The sequence below is a fragment of the Loxodonta africana genome, chromosome 22 (genome assembly GCF_030014295.1).
Source record: "Loxodonta africana isolate mLoxAfr1 chromosome 22, mLoxAfr1.hap2, whole genome shotgun sequence".
Taxonomy (NCBI): Eukaryota; Metazoa; Chordata; class Mammalia; order Proboscidea; family Elephantidae; genus Loxodonta; species Loxodonta africana.
Genome location: NC_087363.1, coordinates 60,918,601 through 60,944,665, shown reverse-complemented (window position 1 = coordinate 60,944,665; position 26,065 = coordinate 60,918,601). Strand labels below are relative to the sequence as shown.

Here is a 26,065-nt window from a genome sequence, read left to right as displayed (position 1 = left end):
CTCAGTGGTTTTATGGAGGGAAAAGTTCTGAAAGAAAATACTTTCCAAAAATATTTACCAGACCAAGAGAAAGAACTAGGCTTGTGACCAAGACATTCCAAGGAGACACCCTTAGACATAAGCAATTTTCCAGGCCCGTTCCCCAGAAAGGTGGAAATGGCCAATTTCTTTTGCCTCCAAAAGCCTAGTACATACTTCTTCTGAAAGTAAACACAGCAATAGCCACAAGACACCTTCCGAAACTGGTCACAATTCAAAAATAGACTTTGCTGTCATTTGCAAAGGAGTATACTAAAGACAATCTGGAGCCAGGCTTCTTGGAAAGACTATAACCATTGACCACCACTGCCAAGGAGACAAGTGGAGGAGGTCCTTGGGTAAGGCATTCTTCTCCTAGTATAGGTTTAGAAAGCTGTCCCTGGGCTGACCAGGAGGGTGCTGGCCCAAATCATTAAAGAACGCCATTCATATTATTCCTTTTCTTTCCGAAAAGGAGGTCTTGTCATGAATGCCTGATTTGTGCACTGTCTGGTTTATGCTCACCTCTGCCTGGAGCCTTCCCAGAACCTTCCTTGTGGCCAGGACCCCTCTTTCCCAGCCCACCTTGAACCATGCAATCTGGGGAATGCCTGACATTGCAGTCATAAGTCATGTTACTCTTCTGCATGGTGTCCTTCGGGGGCTGGGGGTGCCTTCCCCATCTACATGACTCCCAGGGCTCATCTATGATCTTGTCCCTTGTATATCTTACTCTGCTATGAGGTCGGTCTCCTCACCACTGGGCAAATATTCCATGCTATTAGCACGTCCTGCATTTGCTTGACTCACAGCGACTCACAGAGACCCTATAGGACAGAGCAGAACTGCTCCAAAGGGTTTCCAAGGTGGATTCCAACTGCCCATCTTTTGGTTAGCAGCCAAACCACTGAACCACCAGGGCTCCTCAACACCTGATATGAGAGTAAAGTGTCCTGTGTTATATAAGATTTCACATCCTGTGTTATATAAGATTTTTCTCTCTCTCTCTCTCTCTCTCACACACACACACACACTCACACACCCCATAGTTTACAGGGTTGCTATGAGTCAGAATTGACTCAGCCAAAACAGGTTTGGTTTTCCAATGGGGTTGCATTTGCCCACAAGGTAGCTTTTGCATAAAATGCCATCACCTTTCCTGTCATGGATTGAACTATATCCCCCCAAAAATGTGTGTATCAACTTGGTCAGGCCATGTGTGGTTGTCCTCCATTTTGTGATTGTAATTTCATGTTAACAGGATTAGGGTGGGATTGTAACACCACGCTTACTCAGGTCACCTCCCTGACCCAAGGTAAAGGGAGTTTCCCTGGGCTGTGGCTTGCACCACCTTTTATCTCTCAAGAGATAAAAGGAAAGGGAAGCAAGTAGAGAGTGGGGGACCTCATGCCACCAAGAAAGCAGCACTGGGGTCCCTGTGCCCGAGAAGCTCCTTGGACCAGGGGAAAACTGAGGACAAGGACCTTCCTCCAGAGCCGACAGAGAGAGAAAGCCTTCTCCTGGAGCTGACACCCTGAATTTGGACTTGTAACCGAGTAGACTGTGAGAAAATAAATTGCTCTTTGTTAAAACCATCCACTTGTGATACTTCTGTTATGGCAGCACTAGATGACTAAGACATCTCCCTTCTATCTAAAGCTTACCTGCCCTGCCAGGTACAGTTTTAGTTACTCTCCTCTGTGAAGCCCACCCTCACTTCTCCAGTCCTCCTTTAGTCTTTTTTCCTTCTGAAATGCTTATCCTACTGCCTTAAAGACTAAAAATATAATGATCATCCCCTTTTATTGTGTACCTGCGCTATGGGCTTTGCATACCGTATCTAATTTAATAACACATAATACTAGCATCCTAGTATTATATAGTGCCTGTTGCACGGATACTATTATTATATCCCTTGTACAGATGAAAACACTGAGGGTCAGAGGTCTTATATAACTGGCCTAAGATTACACAACCACAAAGATCCTGGCTACCTCTCAAAACATATTTTGCACTACGTCCTCCCTTGTTCTTTATACCCTAGCCATACTAAGGTTTAAGAAAAAAAAAGGTCAAGTTCAGTCCCACCTCAAAACTTTTGCACTGGCTTTTGTGTAGAATGTTTCCCTAAAACTTTGCAGAGCCCTTTGCTTTTCATTAAAATCTTAGCTCAAATGTCATCTCTTAGAAGCCTTCCCAGCCTAGCCTGTCTAAAACTACCCGCCTCAGTTGTTGGTTTTTTTTTTAATCATGGCATCTTACTTTACGTTCCTCAAAGCACTTAGAAGCCCTGGTGGTGCAGTGGTTAAGAGCTCAGCTGTTAACCAAAAAGTCAGTTCGAATCTACCAGCCACTTCTTGGAAATTCTATGGGGCAGTTCTATCCTGTCTTATTGTGTCTTTCTGAGTTGGAATTGACTTGACGGCAATGGGTTTTTTTTTTTTTTTTGGGCAGGGGCTTAAGGTACTTACAATTTCTGGCAATTTCTCTTTCATCTGTTTGTCTACTTGTTACGCAAGCCCACACCACTGCAATGTAAGCCACATAAGAGCAGGAATCTCCTCTGTGTTGCTTAGAGCTGAGTCCCTGGAGCCCAGAACAATGGCTAGCATTTAGTGGGCACTCAAGAAATACGTGCTGAATGAATAAATTACTCCACTGTCCATGCTCTTTAACCACTACTCTACATGACACTGTCCTAAGTTATAGCGCTTCCACCACTTAGAGTTTATGCCATATAACTTAGCCACCAGGTGTTTATGGTTTTATGTCTTAGGTTGTTGCTGTTATTTCATTCATATTCAGATTTAACTTCTGTATGCGTGTGTTTAATCATTGATTCACATGAATTAGTCTTGTCTTTCAGTGAAGGTGTGTTGTCAAAAGGGTCCCTGGGTGGTGCAAATGGTTTGTGCTCAACTACTAACCCAAAAGTTGGCTGTTTCAATCCACCCAGTGGTGCTATGGAAGAAAGGTCTGGCAATTGGCTTCAGTAAAGATTACAGCCAAGCAAACCCTGGGGAACATAGTTCTGCTCTGTGACACACGGGGTCACCATGAGTTGGAGTCAAATCGATGGCAATGGTTAATTTTTTGTTGTTGTCAAAGGACATCTGCATTTCCTATTTGATCCAGCAGAGGACCGATCATGCAGTGTCTCTCAAGTCGTTGTTGAGTGAACAGATAACTTTGTGATTAAGAGGGAGGAGGGTGATGTTGAATTGAAGGTACTTTTTCTGCTTTGTTGAACCGTATTGGGGAAACACCCTGATTCCAGAATTAAAGTTTCGATTTTTCTATTTGTACTGACAACTTGCTGTCTTCTCAGCTGCCTGGGTTTTGATCAACCCAAATCCTGAGCGTGGTGGTATTTCCAGTAGGATCTAGGCTGGTAGCCCAGGATGGAAACAATCAGAGGTCACAAGGTATAAAAGGCACATTAACCCCTTCATGAGATTATTTTTGATTTGATTAAACTGAAGGACTGATAAAAAAAAAAATTAAACTGGGAGAGTTATGGAAAGAATGCTGGGTGGTTGGCCAAGGTATTTTGTATCTGAAACACATTTTCTTGAATTTTATCATTTAAGGGGCTCTTTAGAAAATATCCCCAGAAAGGGGAACAATTCCGCTGATAATGTATCAGGCTGGGCATAAAGTAGGGACATTGGGTCAACCTAAAACATACATATACACACTAACACAGAAAATATCCCCAGAAAGGGGAACAATTCCGCTGATAATGTATCAGGCTGGGCATAAAGTAGGGACATTGGGTCAACATAAAACACACATATACACACTAACACCCACACAGAAGAGAGCTAATAAGTCCAGACTCATTTGCTGACACAGAGCCTTAAACTCTCATGAATTTATTGTTACGTGCGCAGCCTCATTTACGGAGGATGGAAATTATTGACAAATACATACAATATGCAACAGGTGAAAAACGGAAGATAAAAAAAGAAAAAGCTAGTGAGGAAGCAGCATACGGTTAATCTAGGTGGAAACTAAAAAAATTCAATCTGTGTTGAATGATACACATATTTTTTAAATGGGCCACAAATGGGACTTTAAACTTTCTTGCAGCCAACACCATGACACCAATTCAGTTTCAAGACAGGAGTGAATGACAGCTTAGAATTTCTGGCGCTGAGTAAGTAAAACATCACCACCTTCAGGGAAAAGTGAAGACAGACTACCCTCAAGGATAGCAGCCTCATTACAAAAAACTTCTAAGACACTTAAGACAATGTTTTGGAGTTCTTAACAAAGGTTCTATACTCCTTTGCTTCCTCCTCTGCAATGGTCCTCAGAGAAAAATCCTGCATTCAAATACCTTTAACTAAGCAGGCATATTCTTGCAGCATTTCCCTCCCTTTTTGCTCATCATGAAGTAAACTGTCCAGGCAATTAAGAAAAACAAAAAACAAATCAAACCCACAGCCGTTGATTCTGACTCATAGCAACCCCATAGGTTTTCCAAGGCTGTAAATCTCTATGGAAGCAGACTGCCACATCTTTCTCCCTCAGAGTGGCTGGTGGTTTCGAACCCTTGATCTTTCGGTTAGCAGGCCAGCAGTTTAACCCCTTCATCACCAGGGCTCTTTTGTCCAGGCAATAAGTAAAGAAATAAAAACTATTAAAATACTTACGTATCATCTATAAACGTTATTCCAAAGTACTCTTTTTCTTTCAGGTTGAAATGTGAAGCCACTAGGTCCAGCAACTCTCTTGACAAAAGTTTGGGCTGTCAAGATAAAAAATCTTATTAGAAACAATTTGGTTTCCTTTCTCTCTTATCGCTACCACCTTCCTGTGCCCCAAATAGCTTAAAGCAGCTTCTGTTGGTTTGTTTTTAAATACCCACCCCCTTTTCCTGCTTGGGTTGATTTCCCGTAGGCCATTCCCTTAGCGAAGTGGGAAAGGAGGCGAGATGGGAATAGGAGCATTAATGAAATTCTCATTGTCATGCATTTGCAATTCAGTTGAGCACCTTACTTTTTTCCCTTATGGTAACAGTGTGCTTACTAATGTGCCGGTGTTTTGGAAAAAAAAAAAAAATTTTTTTTTAAATGTGTACTATGATGCTGGTGAGAAGTCCCTGGGTGGTAAAAGTGATTAGGTCCTGGATTACTAACTGAATGTTTGGCAGTTCGAATCCACCCACAGATGCCTCAGAAGAAGGTCCTGGCAATCTGCTTCTGAAAGTTCACAGCCTTGAAAATCTTACAGAGTGCAGTTCTACTCTGCAACACATGAGGTCGCCAGGAGTCAGAATTGACTCGATGGCCGCTGGTTTGGTTTGGTTTATGGTGCTGGTGACCAAGACAAAGATTATTCAACACCTCACTACCTGGTTATCTGTGATGCTATGAAGAGATTGTAAAAATAACATGGCTTGATGGGGGCCTGCTGAATGGCTCAAGGACTAAGAACCACAGATAGAAAGAACAGTAATAGTTAGGACTGATTGTGCTAAACTCCTCGTATAATTATCTCAATTAATTCTCACAATATGCCTGTGAGATAGGAATCTGTGTTTCCATACCGATGAGCCACGTGGGGCCCATCAAAGTACTTTGGTTGATGTTACATTGTTGGTAAGGGCAGGGATTTGAACCCAAGTCTGTCTGATTCCTAAGCCTAAGCTTTTCATTTCTCTCTAGCGGTGGAGTAATTATGCCCATTCTGCCAGTTGTCATCGACAGTATGTACTGAGTACCTAATTAGAAGAAGGCTGTAAGCTATGAGCTTTTGGGAAGCACTGAACCTGGTGGGAAGAAGCCTGGGTCTGAAGTCCACCAGACGTGAATTCTAATCCTGGCCATACAGGGACTGGGGAGGGGAAAGGGGAATGCAGGGAGCAGTCCAGATGGTCTCTTTTTGACCTCTGAGCCAAACAGCTCCTTATGATATTTTGGCTAATTTTTGGAAATAGATCACCAGGCCTTTCTTCCTAGCCTGTCCTAAACTGGAAGCTCCTCTAAAACATGTCCACCCTGGGTGACCCTGGATTTGAAATACTGGTGTGCTAGCTTCCAGCATCATAGCAACATGCAAGCCACCATAGTGTGACAAACTGACAGAGGAATGGTAGTGAAAACCTTCTAGATCACAATAGAACATTGTCCAACTCGATTGCTTTGGAGACGTCATCAGGAGGGATCAATCACTAGAAGAGGGCATCACGTTTGGTGAAACGTAGAGGGCCAAGGAGGGTGTGGGAGGCCCTGGGTGAGATGGATTAGCACAATAGCCGCAACGATGGACTTGAACATGCTGGTGATGAAGATGATATAGGACTGGGCAACATTTTGGTCTATTGTACATAAGATGGTCATGAGTCAGAGTCAACTGAATGGCAGCTAATGACAACAATAACATGATGTTTTGAGCATTGGATGTTTGGTGTTGAGAAGGTAGAAAGAAAGTATAGACATGATTTTAAAATAAAGAAAAAAAAAAGAAACTGGCAGACTCAAGACGTCTGCTTTACTGAAAAGCTATTGTTGACAGTCCTATTTTCATTCTGAATTGAAGCCTTGGCATAGAAGTCTGGGACAAGTCTCAAAACGGAAAAGAATTTAGGTTTGGTCAAAGCAGAGAATTCTAGCTTAGCAGTAGGTGTGGTCTGTCAGCAGAGATTTCCACAACTTTTAAGACTCTTGGGTCCTGAGAGTTGGGTGAAAAAAGAGTCATCAATAATTAAAATATCACTCATATCATCCCATACAATACAAGCTATTTTTTTTTTTTTACAAATTTACATAAAAGTTTAATTCACATATATAATCTAGCTTGATATTCACCATAATTCTGTGAGGAAAGGTCGTTGTTGTTAGTTGCCATCAAGTCAATTCTGACTCAGGGCAACCCCATATGTGCTGAGTAGAACTGCTTGATAGGGTTTTCCAGGCTGTGACCTTTTGGAAGCAGATCTCCAGACCTTGTCTACCAAGGGGCCTCTGGGTGGGCTTGAACCACTGACCTTTTGGCTAATAGTTGAGTGTTTAACCATTTGTACCCCCAGAGACTCCTTTGTGAGGAATGCTAAGCCCATAAACCCATTGCTGTTAAGTCCATTCTGACTCATAGTGACCCCATAGGGGAGAGTAGAACTGCCCAATAGGGTTTCCAAGATTGTAATCTTTATGGAAGCAGACTGTCACATCTCTCTCCCAAGGAGTGGCTGGTGGTTCGAACTGCTGACCTTTCGGTTAGCAGCCAAGTGCTTAGCCACTGTGCCACCAGGGCTCCTTGTGAAGAAGGTTAAACAAAAACCAAACGAACAAACCAAACTCGTTGCCGTGGAGCCAATTCCAACTCATAACAACCCTATAGGACAGAGTAGAATGCCCCACAGGATTTCTAAAGAGCAGCTGGTGGATTTGAACTGCCAACCTTTTGATTACACCTGAGCTCTTAGCCAATTAAGAACCAAAAAACCAAACCCATTGCCGTTGAGTCGATACTGACTCATAGCGACCCTACAGGGCACAGGAGAACTGCTCCATAGAGTTTCCAAGGACCACCTGGTGGATTTGAAATGCTGACCTTTTGGTTAGCAACCATAGCTCTTAGCCACTATGCTACCAGTGTTTCCCTTAAGCACTTAGGGAGTCTTAGTTCCAGCTCACAGTTGATGAGACTGGGTAACCCAGGCAATGCCACGTAGCCATAGAGCGGTACAATACATTCTCACTTCATGTTAAGCCTTTCAAGGAAGTATTATGGTCTCCAATTTACAATGAGAGGTTCGAGAAGTAAAGTCATTTGTCTGGGATCACACAGCTCCTGAGCGTCAAAGCTGAGATTGGAACCCAAGGGTTTCTGAATCCATGTCAAAACACAAAAAAATCCTGTTGCTGTCGAGTTGATTCTGACTCATAGTGACCCTATAGAACAGAGTAGAACTGCCCCATAGGGTTTCCAAGATGAGCTGGTGGATTCGAACTGTGACATTTTGGCTAGCAGGCTGAGCTCTTAACCACTGCACCACCAGGGCTCTGAGTCCATGTCACTGGCCTACAATTACTCTTACACACAGACCAAGTCTTCTAAGACTTCGAAGCTTCCTTTTCCCCCTCAATCCATCCCGAGCCATTGGCTTAGAGGCACAGATAAGCGAGCAGCCTGACCACGGGCTGTGAGGCTCACAGGAAGAACCAGGGCAACACCTACCTGCACCAGCAGCTCCAGTCTCCTGTCATCCAGGAGGTGCACCTGGCAGTGCCTGCCTTCTGTCATCTGCGGGGACAAGACAGCAAGAACGGAGTCAGGACAGGGAGGGGCAAGCAAATCCTTGAACCTGCTTTATTACTTATTTTACATGTGATGTACTCAGCCTAAAAATATCTTTACAGGAGTGAATCATGAACAGATTTATTACATAGCATTAACTCTTGGATTTAAAGGAAGCAAAGCAAAGCAAAGCAAATACTACTCAATATATTGAAAAATTATTGCCTATCCCCTGTACCAAGTTCAAACGATACACAAGATTACCCTAGGAAAAGTACGTCTCCTTCCCAGAGGAAACGAGCCTTTTTTCTCTTGAATCGATATTTTATTTTTCAAAAGGAAATGTCTTATTTATCGGATTGCTTCAGTAAATGCAATACATGAATACTTGTAAGAAAAAAGTCATATGATACCAAAGTTAGGATGAAAAGCTTCCATTTTGGAACCCTGCCCCCTTTAGTACATCGCCACCAGAGTTAAGAGCAGTTAATAGTTTAATGTATAAATTTCCAACTGTATTTTACTTTTTTCTCACTTAAAATTGCAATACTGGTAAATATTCTTCGTAAAATATTTGAACAATACATAGGATACAAAGATCTACCTTGAGTACCTTAGACCCCAAACCAGTTTACTCACAGAAATCACCACCCTATCAGCTTGAGGTGAATCCGCGCAGTTTTTTACATGGCTTTTCAGATATATTCATGTGCATATTAGTAAACATATTTTCATATTATGTTTTAGTATGATCATACTCGACATAATAATATAGCGACTTATAGAGCAGAGTATCACTACCCCACAGGGTTTCCAACGCTGTAATCTTTACTGAAGGTGACTGCCCTATCTTTCTCCCGTGGAGTGGCTGGTGGGCTCGAACTGCTAACCTTTAGCTTAGCAGCCAAGTGCTTAACCGCTGTGCCACCAGAGCTCTTTTATTGGACATACTGTTCTGCAAATGAGGCAATTATTCTTAAGATTTTTTTTTTGTATGTGTAACCATCCAAAAGTTGTATGTTGTTGTCAGGTGCTGTCGAGTGGGTTCCGACTCATAGCGACCCTACGCACAACAGAACGAAACACTGCCCAGTCCTGCGCCATCCTTAAAATCGTTGCTATGCTTGAGCCGATTGTTGCAGCCACAAAAGAAGTTGTATACGTATGTGTAAACATGAAAATGTGTGTAAACATGAAAACGTGTGTGCGTGTGTGGATATAATAATTTTTTTCTAATGCAAGTGGGAGTATGCTATACTCACTGTTGCACCCCCTGCTTTTTTAACTCCAGCGTCAGCACATACAGGCCGACCTCATTCTTTTTAAAGGTTGTATAGTCCCAAACCGTCGTGCGGATGTATAATAATTTAATGAATCGCCTGCTGAAGAACACTTAAGCTATTCCTCATCTTTTGTATTACAAACAATGTCACAAGGAATTTCTTTGCACATCTAGCTCTGCACACAGACGTGATATTGCCGGGTCACTTCTGAAAAGCACGGGCTGCATTTCCACTCTAAGCTGTTGTACAAAATTATAAGAACCAGGAAGTCAAACACATATGAAGTCAATTTTTTTAAAAAAGCTTCTATACTGAGCATCAACTATATACTCAACACTGTGCTGTTGCTGTTGTTGTTGTTAGGTGCCGTCGAGTTGGTTCTGACTCCTAGCGACCCTATAGGACATAGTAGGACTGTCCCATAGGTTTTCCAAGGAGTGGTTGGTGGATTTGAACTGCCAACCTTCTAGTTAGCAGCCAAGCTCTTAACCACTGCACCACCAGGTGTTTTATACCTATTATCTCTGAGCTGCAGTCACCTTATGGGGTTGGCGTTATTGTCCCCAATTAACAGATGAGGAAATTGAGACTCAGTGTAGGGTAAGTATGTTGCCTGGTTTCAATGTGAAAAATAATAGCTTTAGCATGCACGTTTTTGCCTGAACTCTGCCCTAAGAGTCTGAAAACTAGCTCAGTTGGTTAGGTCATGGCATCACAGAGGTGTGGATCACAGGACTCACTCACTGCAGGAGGGCAAAGGGGTAAGTAAGTAAGATGTACTCTGTCCCATGGCCACAGATAATGCTTTAACTCTGCAAAGCCAAGGTCAAATACACACCTTTGGTGGCAAAGGGAAAAGAAAGTAATCTTTGCTAGTCCCCAGCCCCTAGCTGGCCACTTGATGTATATTCTCATTAAAGCTCCACAAAAATCTATGGTATAGCAACATCCCCATTTTACAGGTTAGAAAACTGAGGTACACAGAATTTAAGGTAACGTATTCAAAGTTATCTGGGCAAGGAAAAAAGGCAAGTCAAGATATGAATTCAGGTCTAACTAAAAAACAAACAAAAACATCCCTCCACATTTTTTTTTTTTTAACTCTGCTACACTACGGGAGGAAATACATAAATAAGACGAAAATAAATAAATGTGTCAGTTCAAATAATTTTACTTTCCTCTGCAAAACAACCCAGACAAGCAAACCCTCAGTGTGTACCCTATGGAAATGTATAATAAATGAGTGCTCAAAAGATTAACTCCCAAAACATGATTCCATTATGGAATATGTCATGAGTCATAAAATATTTCAAGCTACTATATTTTCCCCTAGTCCAAATAAAAATCTTTCCTGATTAAAAAAAAATAATCCTTTTTTTACCTTTCCATTTCGATTTAGACCTCCCTCAGACTAGTCAATACTCCTTTGGTCAATACACAAATTTTATCACAGGGCATAGAAACCTGTTGCTGTCGAGTCAATTCGGACTCATAGTGACCCTACAGGATAAAGTAGAACTGCCCCATAGAGGTTCCAAAGAGCGGCTGGTGGATTTGAACTGCGGATGTTTTGGTTAGCAGCTGAACTCTTCATCTCAGCATAAAAAAGGGAAACCCTGAATGAAATGGATTGACACAGTAGTTGCAACAATGGGCTCAAACATACCAACAGTTGTTCGTGAGGATGTCACAGAATCCGGCAATGTTTCATTCCGTTACACGTAAGGTCTCTATAAGTAAGAGCCGGCTTGATGGCAACTAACAACAACAATTACAGCAACCTTTTTGGTGTGTCTACCCAACTCATGACAAACATGGGCAGTGGTGGCCACGTTTGCACAACTTGGTCCTGTCCTGGACTCAGTTGATTGGACAGGACATAGACACCTGATGCAAGCTGGGCCAATCAGAGCCTCTCTCCAGATAATCAGGAATTCGGTCTGAAAGAATGAGAACTTGGCTGGTGTGAGGCAGCCATTGTCTGCCGTGTGTGAGGAGAAAAAGGAGAGTCGTCTGCAGAGAGAATAAAGCAGACAAGTAGCTAAAAGGAGGCAAGGGAAACCATGTGGCCTGAGAGGCAAGGCTGATGGGGTTGCCACCCCTGGCAACCCTTTTCTAACGGCTTTGCAGTTCCTTCCACTGGTCTAGGTGAATCATTTTCCTTGAGTTCCATGAAACACCCCGTATTTATTCCATAAATCCACTTTTCTTTTTTTAAGCTAACCTGAGTTAGATTCTGCTTCTTGCAACTGAAAGCATCTTCATAAGATACCACAGGTTTCTATACCTAAATAAAGCAAAAGGTTTCCAAAGGATAAACTCCCCAGATGATGTCAGTGATAAGGTAAAGCCGTCTACTCGTAATCATTGTTGCTCCCATTGACAGCAATACCATAGCCGAGAGAGAGGCTGACAACTGGGGAGGGAACTGAACAAACACCTCACTGTATGATGTGATAAGAGACCACAGGGCAAGCTGGAGAAGGCCAGTGCAGCTAAACTGGTAGAAAAAAACACTACAGTTTTATGCAAACACAGACACAAACCGTGCTCAGTATTCACCAAGCCCTTTCTTCTGTGGGAGGGCAGAGAACTGATTGTCACTAGAGATAGAAAAAGGAGCTCCGGTGGCGTAGTGGTTAAGTGCTCGGCTGCTAACAGAAAGGTCAGAGGTTCGAACCCACCAACCGCTCTGTGGGAGAAAGATGTGGCAGCTTGTTTCCATAAGCATGACAGCTTCAGAAACCCTATGGGGAAGTTCTACTCAGTCCTATAGAGTCGCTATGAGTCGGAATCAACTTGACAGCAATGAGTTAGAAAGGCCTGCCCTTGTCATTTATTTACATTGGAGGGTGAAAAGTGGTGGAAGTATTTTGTTCACCAAAACAACGCTAATGAATAAATTTTAATTGACATTAGAAATCGGGAGATGCCATGTAATGAAATGTTTGATGGAGTTTGTGATCTCCAACTTATCCGTTTTTATCACCTGCCAGGTTCCTGGGAGTCCTGCCATGTGAGTGAGCAAACTCTGATTTAAGCTCATGTGGTATTCAGCTGCTAACCAAAAGGATGCAGGTTTGAGTCTACTCAAAGGTACCTCAAAAGAAAGGCCTGGCAATCTACTTCCAAAAAAAAAAATCAGTTCTTGAAAACACTATGAAGTACACACGGGGTCACTCTGAGTTGGAATCAACTCAATGGCAACTGTTTTTTTTTTTTTTGGTATCACGGAAGAGACACCACCAATATCAAGGGAGGCCCTACTGTGCACCAGGGCAAGTATTGACATTTGACACTTACTAACATGGGATTTCAATCTCAACACAAGCCTGTGAAGAAGGCATTCTCATCTTAAGCACCAGGAAACTGCACCAAACCAAACCAAACCCACTGCCGTCGAGTCGATTCCAACTCATAGCGACCCTATAGGACAGAGTAGAACTGCCCCTTAGAGTTTCCAAGGAGCGCCTGGCGGATTCGAGCTGCCGACCTCTTAGTTAAGAGCCATAGCACTTAACCACTACGCCACCCAGGAAACTGAGGCCTGAGAAATTACGTAACTTGCAGAGGAGTTCTAAGACCGTTACACTTGAGCTCAAAATCATATTTTATCTCTTACTAGCTGTGTTACCTTGGAGAAATTTCTTAGCCTCTCTGAGCCTCATAAGCAATGTCTCGACAGCTCTCAATCTGACGTAGCCGGGAGTGAAATAAACCACATTTTAGGGCCACAATGATTACACCTCCTATTTGCTTGAAAACTGGCAAATAGCTAAACTTTTCTGTAATCTGTATGTTCTCTCAAGCTTTGCAATGAGAAGAATCCATTTTACAGATGATAAATGACAGGTAAAGTTAACATGTACATGGCAGAGAAATTCCCCAGAGCTGATACAGGCTACATGAAGAAAGAGAGGGACCAATGGCTCCTGCATGCCTTCTGTGTGCCTGGTACCAGGCTGGACACGTGCATAATAACACAAATAATGCTAATAGGCACTTTCTGTGTTTCAGGCATTGCACTAAGCACTTTCTGTTATTAACATACTCAGTCCTGTGATACTCACAGGAGGTAACTACTCTTATCACCCCAGTTTTACAGGTGAAAATGAGCTTAGAGGGATTACAAATAACAGGACTAGTAAATGGCAGAACTAGCCCAGAACCAAAGCCCGAGCTCTGAACCACTTAGTTATACATGATATTACATACATTATAAAGTGCCAAATTGTGTAAGAGTTACTTAGAGCCCATTTCCAAAGGATTAGACAGGTGGGTAGGAAAGGGGAAAAAAGGTATCATAAGGCAGGCACAACAAATCATTTCAGCTCCAGAGCAAAAGAATTTGACTGCAAGTCATTAGAATTCTCGAATTTATAAATAGAAAGGCTCATAGAAGGCATCTAATACCTACAGCTTATTTGAGATATGAAGAAACTGAGGCCCAGCAAGAGAATACACACCCCAGACCACACAGCTAGTGAATGCCAGTCTGGGATTAAAACCCGGGACTCCTGTCTCCCAGGCCAGAGCATAAATGATGCACCAAGGTTACTCAGCTAATAAATACCATCCTATTCAAGTTGATCTTTTTGAAGTTTTTAAAAATACTATAATAACAAAAATAAAAGAAGAAAACCCAACTGGATATTTCTTATTAATTTTAAAACATGACTCTCCCAAGTGCTTTATCTTAACAATTTCAACAAGAGTTCTATTTGAAGCAGAGTAATTACACCTATTAAACACAGAATCATTTTTGAACCTGATACAGACCATGGAAATAGTTTCAGATTTGATCCCCCTGCTCAGTGGGAGCTAAGAACAGCAAGGCCTTACATGAGAGTAAAACTTACTTAAAAAATGACCTCTTTGGAGAGTTTCACTCAACACCCACCTAGTCTTGCTATATCCTCCCCGCCACCTCCTCCCTCATTCAGCCCCAGGAATTCCAGGTAACAGCCATGCGCACTGGATGAAAACTCCCACCTCAGTCTGTGGTTGCCCTGCGTTTGCTCCCCAGCTGATAACAGCGGGTCCTCAGACTGCAAGTGCTGAGTGTGGGTGGAAAGACTGTCTATCCGGTCAGCGATCAAACCAGGAAGGGCAGACAGGAAGTGAGAATGGGCCCCAGTCCAGACTTCTGGCTTCATGGAGTCACCACCCATGGACAAGTAGGCGAGAGTGGGGTTCAAGTCTGCATGAACTTGTCCCTCAAATCCCACCTCCTGGCTTGGGAGGAAAGGAGAAGATGAGAGTGGCTTGGGAAGAACCCGAAAGGCAGGTCAAGGCAGTGCAACGTGGAACCCCTCAGGGCTAGGGTCAGTTTACACAACAACGGGAAATACTAGCTACAAAAGAAGACCAGAACCCCAGCCTACTTTGGTTTTGTTTTACTGGTTCTTTGGAACAAGGAAATCTGAAAGCTGGGTAAGGAAACAGCAAGTTTCTTTTCTTCTCCCTCTCTTGTTCCCTTTTGACCTTTCCCGAAAGCTTAGAATCGGAGGGCCTGCCACATAAAAATGACTTCTCGGAGTTTTCTGTGTGGTGACCCATCCAGAGTCTAATCTGCCACTGTCCCTTCCTGGATGTGTGTAAAGCCGGCCATCTAAGTAGGCTGCGTTTTTCTACTCAAGCTCCATGATGGTCCCTCTCTGCATGGCCACGTGAGCAATGGCTTCCAAATACAGATCAAATCCCTTCACATTCCTACTTAAAATTATCCAATGGCTTCCCAACCAACTTCATGGAGAATTTTAGTCCTTGCCTTCCATATAAGGCCTACAGGACCTGGCCCACCACCCTCTCTAATTTTACCTCCAACCTATCTGCCTTGCCCTTGACCTTCCAGCCACCCTGGCCTCTCCCCACATACCAGGCCTTTGCATAGGTTGTTCCCTGTCTGAACTAGATGGTGCCTGGCTACTGCCACTGACCGCTCTGACAGGGATCACAATAGAAGGTCCCAGAGAGAGTGGAATAAAAATGTAGAACAAAATTCAAATTCACAAAAGAAGACCAGGCTTTCTGATTTGACAGAGACTGGAGGAACCCCTGAGACTATGGTCCGCAGATGCCCTGCTAACTCAGAACTGAATCCACTCCCAGAGTGGCTAATCACTATATGATTTAATTATTTCTCAGATCTTAAATCAAATGTCACCGACTTAGGGAGGTTGTCCCTGCCCTCAACCTAAAGTAGAGCCTGGGCGCTCTCTGCCATACTATGCTTCTTATTGTCTTTACAGCTAACATTTCTTCTTTGCTTGTTTATCCTTCTCTACTTTTTACCATTAGAGTGTAAGTTCCACGGGAGAAGGGACCTTGATTGTGTTGTTCACCATTGTACCTCCAAGGCTCAGAACACCTCAGAACCTGGTAAATAAATATCTACTGAGTAAAGGAATGTCCTAAAAGTGGAATCTAGACTCAGTTGACACTGAAATACATTCACAAATGATTTAAATTTACAGAGCACATGAGCCAGCAATCCCACTCCTAGGAATATATTCTAGAGAAATGAAAGTCATCACATGAATAGACATATGCACGCCCATGTTCATCGCGGCATTACTCACAATAGCAAAAAGATGGAAATAACATAAGTGCCTATCAACAGACGAATGGATAAACAAATTATGATACATACACACAATGGAATTCTATGCAGGGATAAATAATAAGGATGAATCCATGAAACATCTTACAACATGGATGAATCTGGAGGGCATTTTGCTGAGTAAGATAAGTCAATCACAAAAAGACAAATATTGAATGAGACCACTATTATAAAAACTCAAGAAAAGGTTTAACAAAACCAAACCTGTTGCCATCCAGTCAATTCTGACTCACAGTGACCCTATAAGACAGAGTATAACTGCCCCATAGGGTTTCCAAGGGACGGCTGGGGGATTTGAACTGCCCACCTTTTGGTTAACAGCCAAGTTCTTAACCACTATGCCACTATGGCTCCTAGAAAAGGTTCACACACAGAAAAAAAAAAAAAGAACTCTGATGGTGATGAGGGAGGGAAGGGATGGGGAGGGGAAATCACTCACTAGGTATTAGGAAAAAAAAAAGGTATTAGGCAAGTGTTAACTTTGGTGAATGGAAAGACAACACACAATATAGGGGAAGTCAGCACAACTTGACAAAGGCAAAGTCACAGAAGCTTCCTGAACACAACCAAACACGCTGAGGGACTGAGTTGCTGAGGCTGAGGGCTGGGGACCATGGCCTCGGGAGACATCTAGGTTAAATGGCATAAAATAGTTCATAAAGATAATGTTTTACATCCTGCTTTGGTGAGTAGCCTCTGGGCTCTTAAAAGATTGTGAGCGACCGTCTAAGATACATCTATTGGTCCCACCCCGTTTGGAGCAAAGGAGAATGAAGAAAGCCAAAGACACAAGGAAAACATTAGCACAAAGGACTAAAGGGCCACGTGATCCACAGCCTCCACCAGCCTGAGCCCAGGAGAACTAAACGGTTCCCTGCTACCACCACCAACCACTCTACATGGATCACAATAGAGGGTCCCAGACAGGATGGGAGAAAAATGTAGGACAAAACTCAAATTCACAAAAAAAGATCAGACTTGCTGGTTTGACAGAAACTGGAGGAACCCCTGAGACTATGACCCCCAGACATCCTGCTAACTCAGAACTGAACCACTCCCGAAGCCCACCTTTTAGCCAAAGATCAGACAGGCCTATAAAATAAACAATAACATACGTGAGGAATGTGCTACTTAGTTCAATCAAGTATACAAGACCAAGTGGGCAACATCTGCCCAAATACAAAGACAAGAAAGCAGGAAGGGACAGGAAAACTGGATGAAGGGACATGGAGGACCCAGGGTGGAAAGGAAAGGGGGGAGAGAGCTGACCTATTGTGGGGATTACAACCAATGTCATAAAATAATTCGTGTATAAATTTTTGAATGACAAATTTGCGCTGTAAGCTTTTACCTAAAGCACAATAAAATAACAATTAAAAAAACTTTTAAGAAAAAAAAAATTACAGAGCACAATCCCAAGTGAAGATATCCCAAACATCTCCCAAGGCTATGCCTTGGCTGACTTACACACAAAAACAAGGTTTCCACCTAGAGAACAAGGTGTGCTATTAAACTCCTCATCAGATGGGATATTCTGGAGGAACTGGAGAGTGGTAGAAGGGACGTATCTAGGACGTTCTCACTCTGGGACTCATTGAGTGGATGAAGTTTTATGTTTCACCCAAATGATGTCAACTCCAGCTGAACAGGGCCCCTTTATATCATCTCGGGGTGTTGACTGAATATGAGCTATTGACACTCCTGTTCAGAGAAAGGCTTAGACTGACACAGATGTCTCCAAAGGGAGTCAGCTGTGATTTTCCTCCAAGTTCTTTCAAGACGTTGCCCACCCTCCCAACACACAGTCATTGGGAGCTTCCTTTGTAAGTATCAATAAACTATACTCCTAGCTTCTATTAAGTTCTTACTACATGTCATGTGAGTGTGAAGCACTTCTGATGTGCAGTGTCTTTGTTCACAGTGATAACAACTCCTAGAGTTATTATTGAGATTTTAAAGAGGACCAAACTGAAGTGCGGATGAGTGAAGTAACTTGCCTGAAGTCGTATGGCTATAAAGAGGAGTCGAGTCTCAGGTTCCACTAGTTGTGCCAAAGCAGGACTCTTGTGCACCCCCTGCAGGTCACTGGCAGCATAGAAGGAAAAAGAGAGCAAGAGAGGAGGGAATGCAGGTAGCCTATAAATACCCAAGGATGAAAGGAAAATGGGCAGAGGAAGTGATAAAGAAGAGCGAGAATTCAGTTACCAAAGACGGAAAACTAGGACTCTGCTCAACCAAGTCATCTGTCTTAGGAAAAATGTTAACAATACGTAAGGGCTGCTGACTGGGTATGGGGCATTATTCTTTCATTTACATGGGTCATTTAAACTAATTTTCAGAACACCCCTCTGAGGTCAATTCCATTACTAGCTCCATTTTATGGATGAGAAAAATGAGGCTCGGAGAAGGTGAATGACTGGCCCCACAGAACAAGGTCATGTAGCTAAGAAGAGGCAGAGCAGGATGTGGAGCCAGCCATTTTGACTCTAGAGTCCACGTTCTCAGCTGCTAGACTACATTACTTCTATTATAAGGTATTTCCCATCTCATATATCTTACACAGTAAGGCACATGTAGTTTAGGCATTTGACATATCATCTTGGTTGCAAAGAGGAACACTGTTCTGGAAAAGTCTCATCTAGATTCGTTAAATGAGAGTTGTTGGTTCAGGCCACTATCTGGAGGCAAGACCAGAACAGTAGCAAAGTTTTTGCAATTGCCATTCCTTGGCTATCTCCTGGCTTCTCAATGAAGGAATATAGGCAGCTGCTAAAAACGATGCCTGTGTGTTTGCTATTGATTTTCATTGAGCGGTCAGGATGGAATCCATCCCAGCTGTTGGGTCACTGGTTCTGTCAATGCTTAGTGACCATTCTGCATGCAGGATAGTATTTATCAGTTATGTGACTTCCTGGGCCTGACTCTATATTGTTGTTGTTGTTACCAGGTGCCGTCAAATTCATTCCAACTCATAGTGACCCTACGTACTGCAGATTGAAATACCGCCCAGTCCTGTGCTATCCTCAGAATTGTTGTTATGCTTAAGCCCATTTCTGCAACCACTATGTCAATCCGTCTCATTGAGGGTCTTCCTCTTTTTCACTGACCCTCTACTTTACCAAGCATGATGTCCTTCTCCAGGGACTGGTCCCTCCTGATAACATGTCCAAAGTATGTGAGATGCAGTCTTGCCATTCTCACTTCTAAGGAGCATTCCGGTTGTATTTCTTCCAAGACGGATTTGTTCGTTTTTTTGGCAGTCCATGGTATATTCAATATTCTTTGCCAACACCACAACTTTGAGTTATCACAATTCCAAGTTATCAATTCTTCTTTGGTCTTCCTTATTCATTGTCCAGCTTTCGCTTGCACATGAGGTGATTGAAAACACCATGCTTGGGTCAGGTGCACCTTAGTCTTCAAGGTGACATCTTTGCTTTTTGACACTTTAACACTCTACATTACTCTGGCCTTATAAAGATGTAGCCTAGCACACAATGCAATTAATTCAATATAAAAAAGCTCCGGATCGTGCGTTCATTCGCTCACTCAACTAATATTTATTGAGAATTTCTGAAGTGTAAGCACTGTTCTAGATACTAATATATATCATCACATGAGGTTGACAAGGTTGCCATCTCCTGGAGATTGTTCTAGAGCAGGGTTTTGCAAAATGACGCTATCGACACTTGAGACTGAGTAATTCTTTGCTGTGGGGTCTGTCGTACGCATTGTAGGATGTTTAGCAGTATCCTTGACCTCTCTACCCACTAGATACCAGTAACACACGCCCCCTTGTTGTGACAAACAAATATGTCTCCAGGCATGGCCAAATGTCCCCTGAAGAGCAGAATACCCCCAGGTTGTTGAGAATCACTCTTTCTAGAGGGAAAGATGCCTTGGTGGAACAACAGTTAAGCAATCGGCTGCTAACGGAAAGGTTGGCAGTTCAAATCTACCCAGCAACTCCTTGAGAGTAAAAGCCTGGCGATCTGCTCCTATAAAGATTACGGCCTAGAAAACCCTGTGGGGCAGTTCTATTCTGTCACACGGGGTTGCTACGAGTCAGAATTGACTTGATGGCCCCCAGCAACAACACAGCTTCTAAAAGTAAGGAATCAGAAGAGAAACTGTTAACAATTAAACAAATAAGATATTTTCAGATAACAATAAAGACTCTGAAGAAGATAAACTGGTAATGAGGTTGAGTTCTGAGCATGTGCAAAACTCACTTCTTGTCCAGGAAGCATAAGAAATGAGGAAATTAATGGAGAGAGCTTACACTGGACCATTGCTTTGGACAAGTGGCACCGAGTAGACACTGGAGAGCTAAGCCTATTTCCTGGACATTAGCATCCAACCACAGGCTACTTTCTGCTGGCAGAGATACCAGGCAAAGGAAACAAGGAAGGCTGGCCAGTGACGGCCAGGGGCTAGTAGCTGCAGCGTCAACCTGGCAAGCGATTCCAGCCAGCTTTAGGCAGACATGCAGAGGGCATTCTCATAAAAGAGAATCTCTTATCAGATTACAGCCTGGTACTCCTAAGACTAGGGGAAAGAAAAGCCAAGTTCCGAAGAAAGAAACAAGACAACGTATTACGCCTGGAGCTGAAGGCTGTCAGGAAATACCAGCCTGGAATAAATGAGAGAGTCAGGAAGTTTGGGTATGTGTCCTGGCTCTGCCACTCAACTAAGAGTATGGTCTGAAAATCATGGTATCTCTCTCAGTCTCAGCTTCCACCCCTGGGAAATGGGAATGGAAATAATCAATCTCATTTAGCTTTAGCTGTCCCTTGTTTTAATGTGGTTGAGCTTCAAATCTATTTTAAAAGTTCAGATGATAATGATACCACCTGTAACGTTGTTGCTTTTAGCTGCGTGGTTGCGTCAGCCCCTGACTCATGCACGTTGGACAGAAATGCTGTTCATACTTTGATCTATTGTGGATCGGACTGTTCTGATTTGTAGGATGAACTGGTTGATTTTCAGAAGTAGAGTGCCAGGCCTTTCTTCCTAGTCTATTGAAGTCTGGGAGCTCCTCTGAAAACTGTTCAGCATCATGGTAACATGCAAGCCTCCACTGACAGACGGGTGGTGGCTGTGCATGAGGGGCATTCGCTGGGAATCGAACCTAGGTCTCCTACGTGGAAAGTGAGAATTCTACCACTTAGCAACAGATGCCCCCAGCATCACCAATAATACACCCTAGGTGTTAGGGTCTATGCTAACATTATCAGCTTTACTCCTCACCCCAGCGCAGTGAGTACTATTATCAGTTGGAAATGCTTTGTAAACCATTGAGTGCTTACGTGTTAGTGTATGTTGTTATATCTTATATCAATATAATTACTGTATTTTTATGCAAATAACATGCATCTTTTACGTGAGTTTGCCAGTCTCGCCCTCCCCCCACGAGGCACCACTGCAAGCATGCTATGCCAATTTGTTTTCATAGCAACATGTAAAAAAAAAAAAACCTGGCATAGTGGCGCCTACAAAAATACCTAGTGGGAGTGGGGAGGGGTGATCGGCAGACAAACACAGAAGGTGTGCGTTATTTGCATAAAAATACGGTAGTTATTTTGTTAATAAAACAAGCTAATATAGTTATTTTAAATTGGTTAGATGGTTATTTTTCCCAAGGAAAAGAAATTTTTCTGGATTATTAAGAGGCCAAGCTGCTATATCTAAACTGAAAATCAACCTACCTTTTAACTTTGGAGAGAGCCGACGACCCAGTAGGTGAGGCTGAATTCTATTCTGATTGTTCAGTGATCATCAACAGACTAACTCGAAACCATTTTTAGCTGCCAACAGGCACAAAGCTGGGGAATACAGAATGCAATTCTTGCTCCTTAGTTGATTATGACCTGGTTGTGTCCCGGGCCAGGCTACCTATTCACTCCCCAACACGAAATGGAAATGAGTATTTACTGACTGCTTTGTCTGTGTTGGAGCCTTCGTGGCACAGTGGTTAAGCGTTTGGCTGTTAACCAAAAGGCTGGTGGTTCGAGTCCATCAGCTGTTCTTTGGAAGCCCTATGAGGGCAGCTCTATTCTCTCCTATAGGGTCGTGATGAGTCGGAATCGACTCGATGGCGGTGGGTTTGGTCTGGTTTGTCTACGTCAGGCACGTTTGTTATTGCTCTTAGTTGCTGATGAGCTGACTCCGACTCATGACGATTCCGTGTACAACAGCAGAAAACGTTGTCCAGTCCCGCACCATCTTCGTGATCACTGGTGTGCTTGAATCCACTGTCGTGGCCACTGTGTATTCTGAGTGCCTCCCGACCCAGGGGGCTCATCTTCCAGCACTACATCAGACAATATTCTATTGTGATCCACAGCGTTTTCATTGGCCAATTTTTGGAAGTAGATCTCCAGGCTTTTCTTCCTAGTCTGTCTTAGTCTAGAAGCTTTGCTGAAACCCTGCTGGTATTTGAAATACTGGTAGCATAGCTCCCAGCATCACAGCAATGTGCAAGTCACCACAGTACAACAAACTGACAGGCAGGGGGTCACATGAACATTCACATACATCTTATCCACTGAATTTTTACAATAGCCTTGTGAAGTGGGTATTTTTATCCTCCGTTTTACGCCGAGGAATCTAAGACTCCAAGAAATTGGGAATAACTTACTCAAGGTCCCACAGCTAAGAAGTGGCTGAGCCAAGCTTATCAGGTGGCTGACCAAGCTCCATGAAGGGGGAAAACAGGGGACGTAACTTCATGGAAGAAGCTGCATATTCTGAAGAGGAAGTGACAGTGAGATGCAGGGTTCTCTCTATAAATTCTCTGACTGTACTTAGCTCTTCTGATTAGAAACTCATGTTAGGCACTGATGAGGGACCGTCAAATGTTTATTTTCAGAAAACCTTGGAGGATATATCTGCTGCTCCTCTCAAGAAGGAAACATCCTCTTTACTTAACACCAGTTGTTAGGCTGTATTTTTAGACGTCATGGTCACAGCATCAATGAGTCAAGAACGGAAAAAAACCCGGGAGGACCCAGACACTGTAAACAGGAAAAGTCGCAAAGTGCAAGCAAGAAAAGCTGAGAGTGGGAATGTAAAATGGTAAACCACTTTGGAAATCGATTGGGTGCTTCCTTAAAAAGCTAGAAATAGAACTACCGTACGATCTAGCAATCCCACTCCTTGGAATATATCCTAGAGAAGTAAGAGCCTTTATGTGAACAGATATATGCACACCCATGTTCACTGCAGCACTGTTTACAAGAGCAAAGACATAGAAGCAACCAAGGTGCCCATCAACGGATGAATGGATAAATAAATTGTGGTATGTTCACACAATGGAATACTACGCATCGATAAAGAACAACGATGAATCTGTGAAACATTTCATAACATGGAGGAACCTGGAAGGCATTATGCTGAGTGAAATTAGTTGCAAAAGGACAAATATTGTCTGAGACCACTATTTTAAGAACTCGAGAAATAGTTTAAACAGAGAAGAAAGTATTCTTTGATGGTTACGAGGGTGGGGAGGGAGGGAGGGAGGAGAGAGGGATTCACTAATTAAATAGCAGACAAGAACTAATTTAGGTGAAGGGATGGATAATACACAATACAGGAGAGGTCAGCACAACTGGACTAAACCAAAAGCAAAGAAGTTTCCTGAATAAACCGAACGCTTTGAAGGACAGAGTAGCAGGGGCGGGATTTGGGGACTATGGTTTCAGGGGACATCTAGGTCAACTGGCATAATAAAAACCATTCTGAAAACATTCTGCATCCCATTTTGGCATGCGGCATTTGGGGTCTTAAACGCTAGCAAGCGGCCATCTAAGATGCAACAATTGGCCTCAACCCACCTGGAGCAAAGGAGAATGAAGAACACCAAAGACACAAGGAAATTATGAGCCCAAGAGTCAGAATGGGCCACATAAATCAAAGACTACATCAGCCTGAGACCAGAAAAACTAGATGGTGTTCAGCTACAACCGATGACTGTCATGACAGGGAGCACAACAGAGAATCCCTGAAGGAACAGGAGAGCAGTGGGAAGCAAAGCCCCAATTCTAGTAAAAAGCCCAGACTTAATGGTCTGACTGAGACCAGAGGGACCTCAGAGGTCATGGTCCCCAGACCTTCTGTTAGTCCAGGACAGGAACCATTCTCAAAGCCAACTCTTCAGACAGGGATTGGACTGGACTATAAGATGGAAAATGATATTGGTGAGGAGTGGGCTTCTTGGATCAAATAGGCACATGAGACTATCTGGGCAGCTCTTGTCTGGAGGGGAGTTGTGAAGGCTGAAGGGGACAGTTGCTGGCTGAATGGACACAGAAACACAGGGTAGAGAGAAGGAATGTGTTGTCTCATTACGGGGAGAGCGACTAGGAGTGTATAGAAAGGTGTATACAAATTTTTGTATGAGAGACTGACTTGATTTGTAAACTTTCACTTAAAGCACAATAAAAAATAAAAAAAGCTGAGAGTTCAGCTCCCTGGTGGCGGGGGTTTTAGTTGTTGTTTCCCAGCTCAGATTAAACAAAAATGAAGTTCTCCGTTCGCTGTGCAGAAAGTGGAAATTTTGGCTTCGGTTGATTATGCAAGTTGCAGACACCCTGTGGTTAGGAAACTTTTTGCTTTGCCAACTGTCAGCTTTCTCTTTTCTCATGAAAAACAGTCTGTAGGAAAGAGCAAAAGTACTGCGTCTTTCAAAAACTTGAAAGTAAAGGCAAGCACAGCTAGGGCGAAGGAATTTTAAAAATAAACTGTCGTTCTTGTCATTTGCAGATATTCTAGGTACTGGTTATTCACTGTATGCTACATCTGGAAATTCCGGGCTGAATATAAGCCACATACAGAACACACAAATCAAATACGTGATCCTGGAAGCCTAACAAGTAACAAAAATTTACTAGACTACCTGAATCAACTTTACATACTCACTGTCAGAGCTTTCATGTTTCAAGATTTTATCAACCCTGTTAAAATTTCTCCAGTTGCCATCGATTCTGGCTCATGGCGACGCGATGCGTGTCAGAGTAGGCTGTGCTCCTTAGGGCTCTTGATGGCTGAATTTTTGGAAGTAGATCACCAAGCTTTTCTTCCAAGGTACCTCTGGACGCATTCGAACCTTCAACCTTTTGGTTAGCAGCTGAGCGCATTAGCTGCACCACCCAGAGACTCCAACTGGTTGGTTGAAATGTCAAATTGGGTAGGAGATTTAGAAAAGTATTACCAAATTGTGAAAAGAGAAAAGTCACACTCATTTGGGAAAATACAGAAAAATACTTAATCCTAAAATCCAAGAATCCTTTGAAATTCCTTTGTTGCCCAATGCAGGCTGTGTTTTCAAATGAGATTCAGACTCATTTTGAGGTTATCACAGGAGTCAAGATTGAAAAAAAACAAAACAAAGCTGGAAGTCCACTGGTTAGGGAGCAGACAGAGACAAGAAAAAAGGAGCCTAAAACGATTTCTGGAAGAGCATTGGAGAACACAACTAGAAGAAAGAATCCTTCGAGAGAGAAGAGTGGTGTGCTGGAGCCAGTTCACAGCAGTTCAGGAGAGCTCGATGCTCCATTTTCAAACACAACCAATCTTAAAAATTAAAGCATATAAATTTACAATTAAATAAATTATATTTAAAACAAAGGTATTATATGCTCTGAACTCACCATTTTCTAATTATTTCACTATAATCTTTGCCCTTGAGATTATTTACACCTATTGAATCTATGGAAACCCTGGTGATGTAGTCATTAAGAGCTATGGCTGCTAACCAAAAGGTCAGCAGTTTGAATCCACCAGGGACTCCTTGGAAACCCGATGGGGCAGTTCTACTCTGTCCTAGAGGGTCTCTGTGAGTCGGAATCGAGTTGACGACAGTGGGTTTGGTTTTGTATTGAACCTATGTGGTAGC

At 42.9% G+C, this 26,065-nt stretch overlaps 1 protein-coding gene across 6 annotated transcripts in view; it reads right to left on the bottom strand.

Moving 5' to 3' along the window:
* Positions 1-26,065, bottom strand: part of FRMD4B (FERM domain containing 4B) — a 386,589-nt gene that overhangs the window by 149,912 nt on the left and 210,612 nt on the right. For 4 of the 6 annotated variants that reach the window (XM_064275017.1, XM_064275018.1, XM_003409793.4 and 1 more), the window contains 2 exons: positions 8,206-8,271; positions 4,677-4,771 (listed from right to left, as the gene is read on the bottom strand). In XM_064275017.1, the coding sequence (XP_064131087.1) occupies positions 4,677-4,771; positions 8,206-8,271 (161 nt within the window). Of the gene's footprint in view, positions 1-4,676; positions 4,772-8,205; positions 8,272-14,540; positions 14,867-25,089; positions 25,120-26,065 lie in introns of those variants that run through there. The other 2 variants (XM_023548035.2, XM_023548036.2) reach the window with 2 other exon arrangements.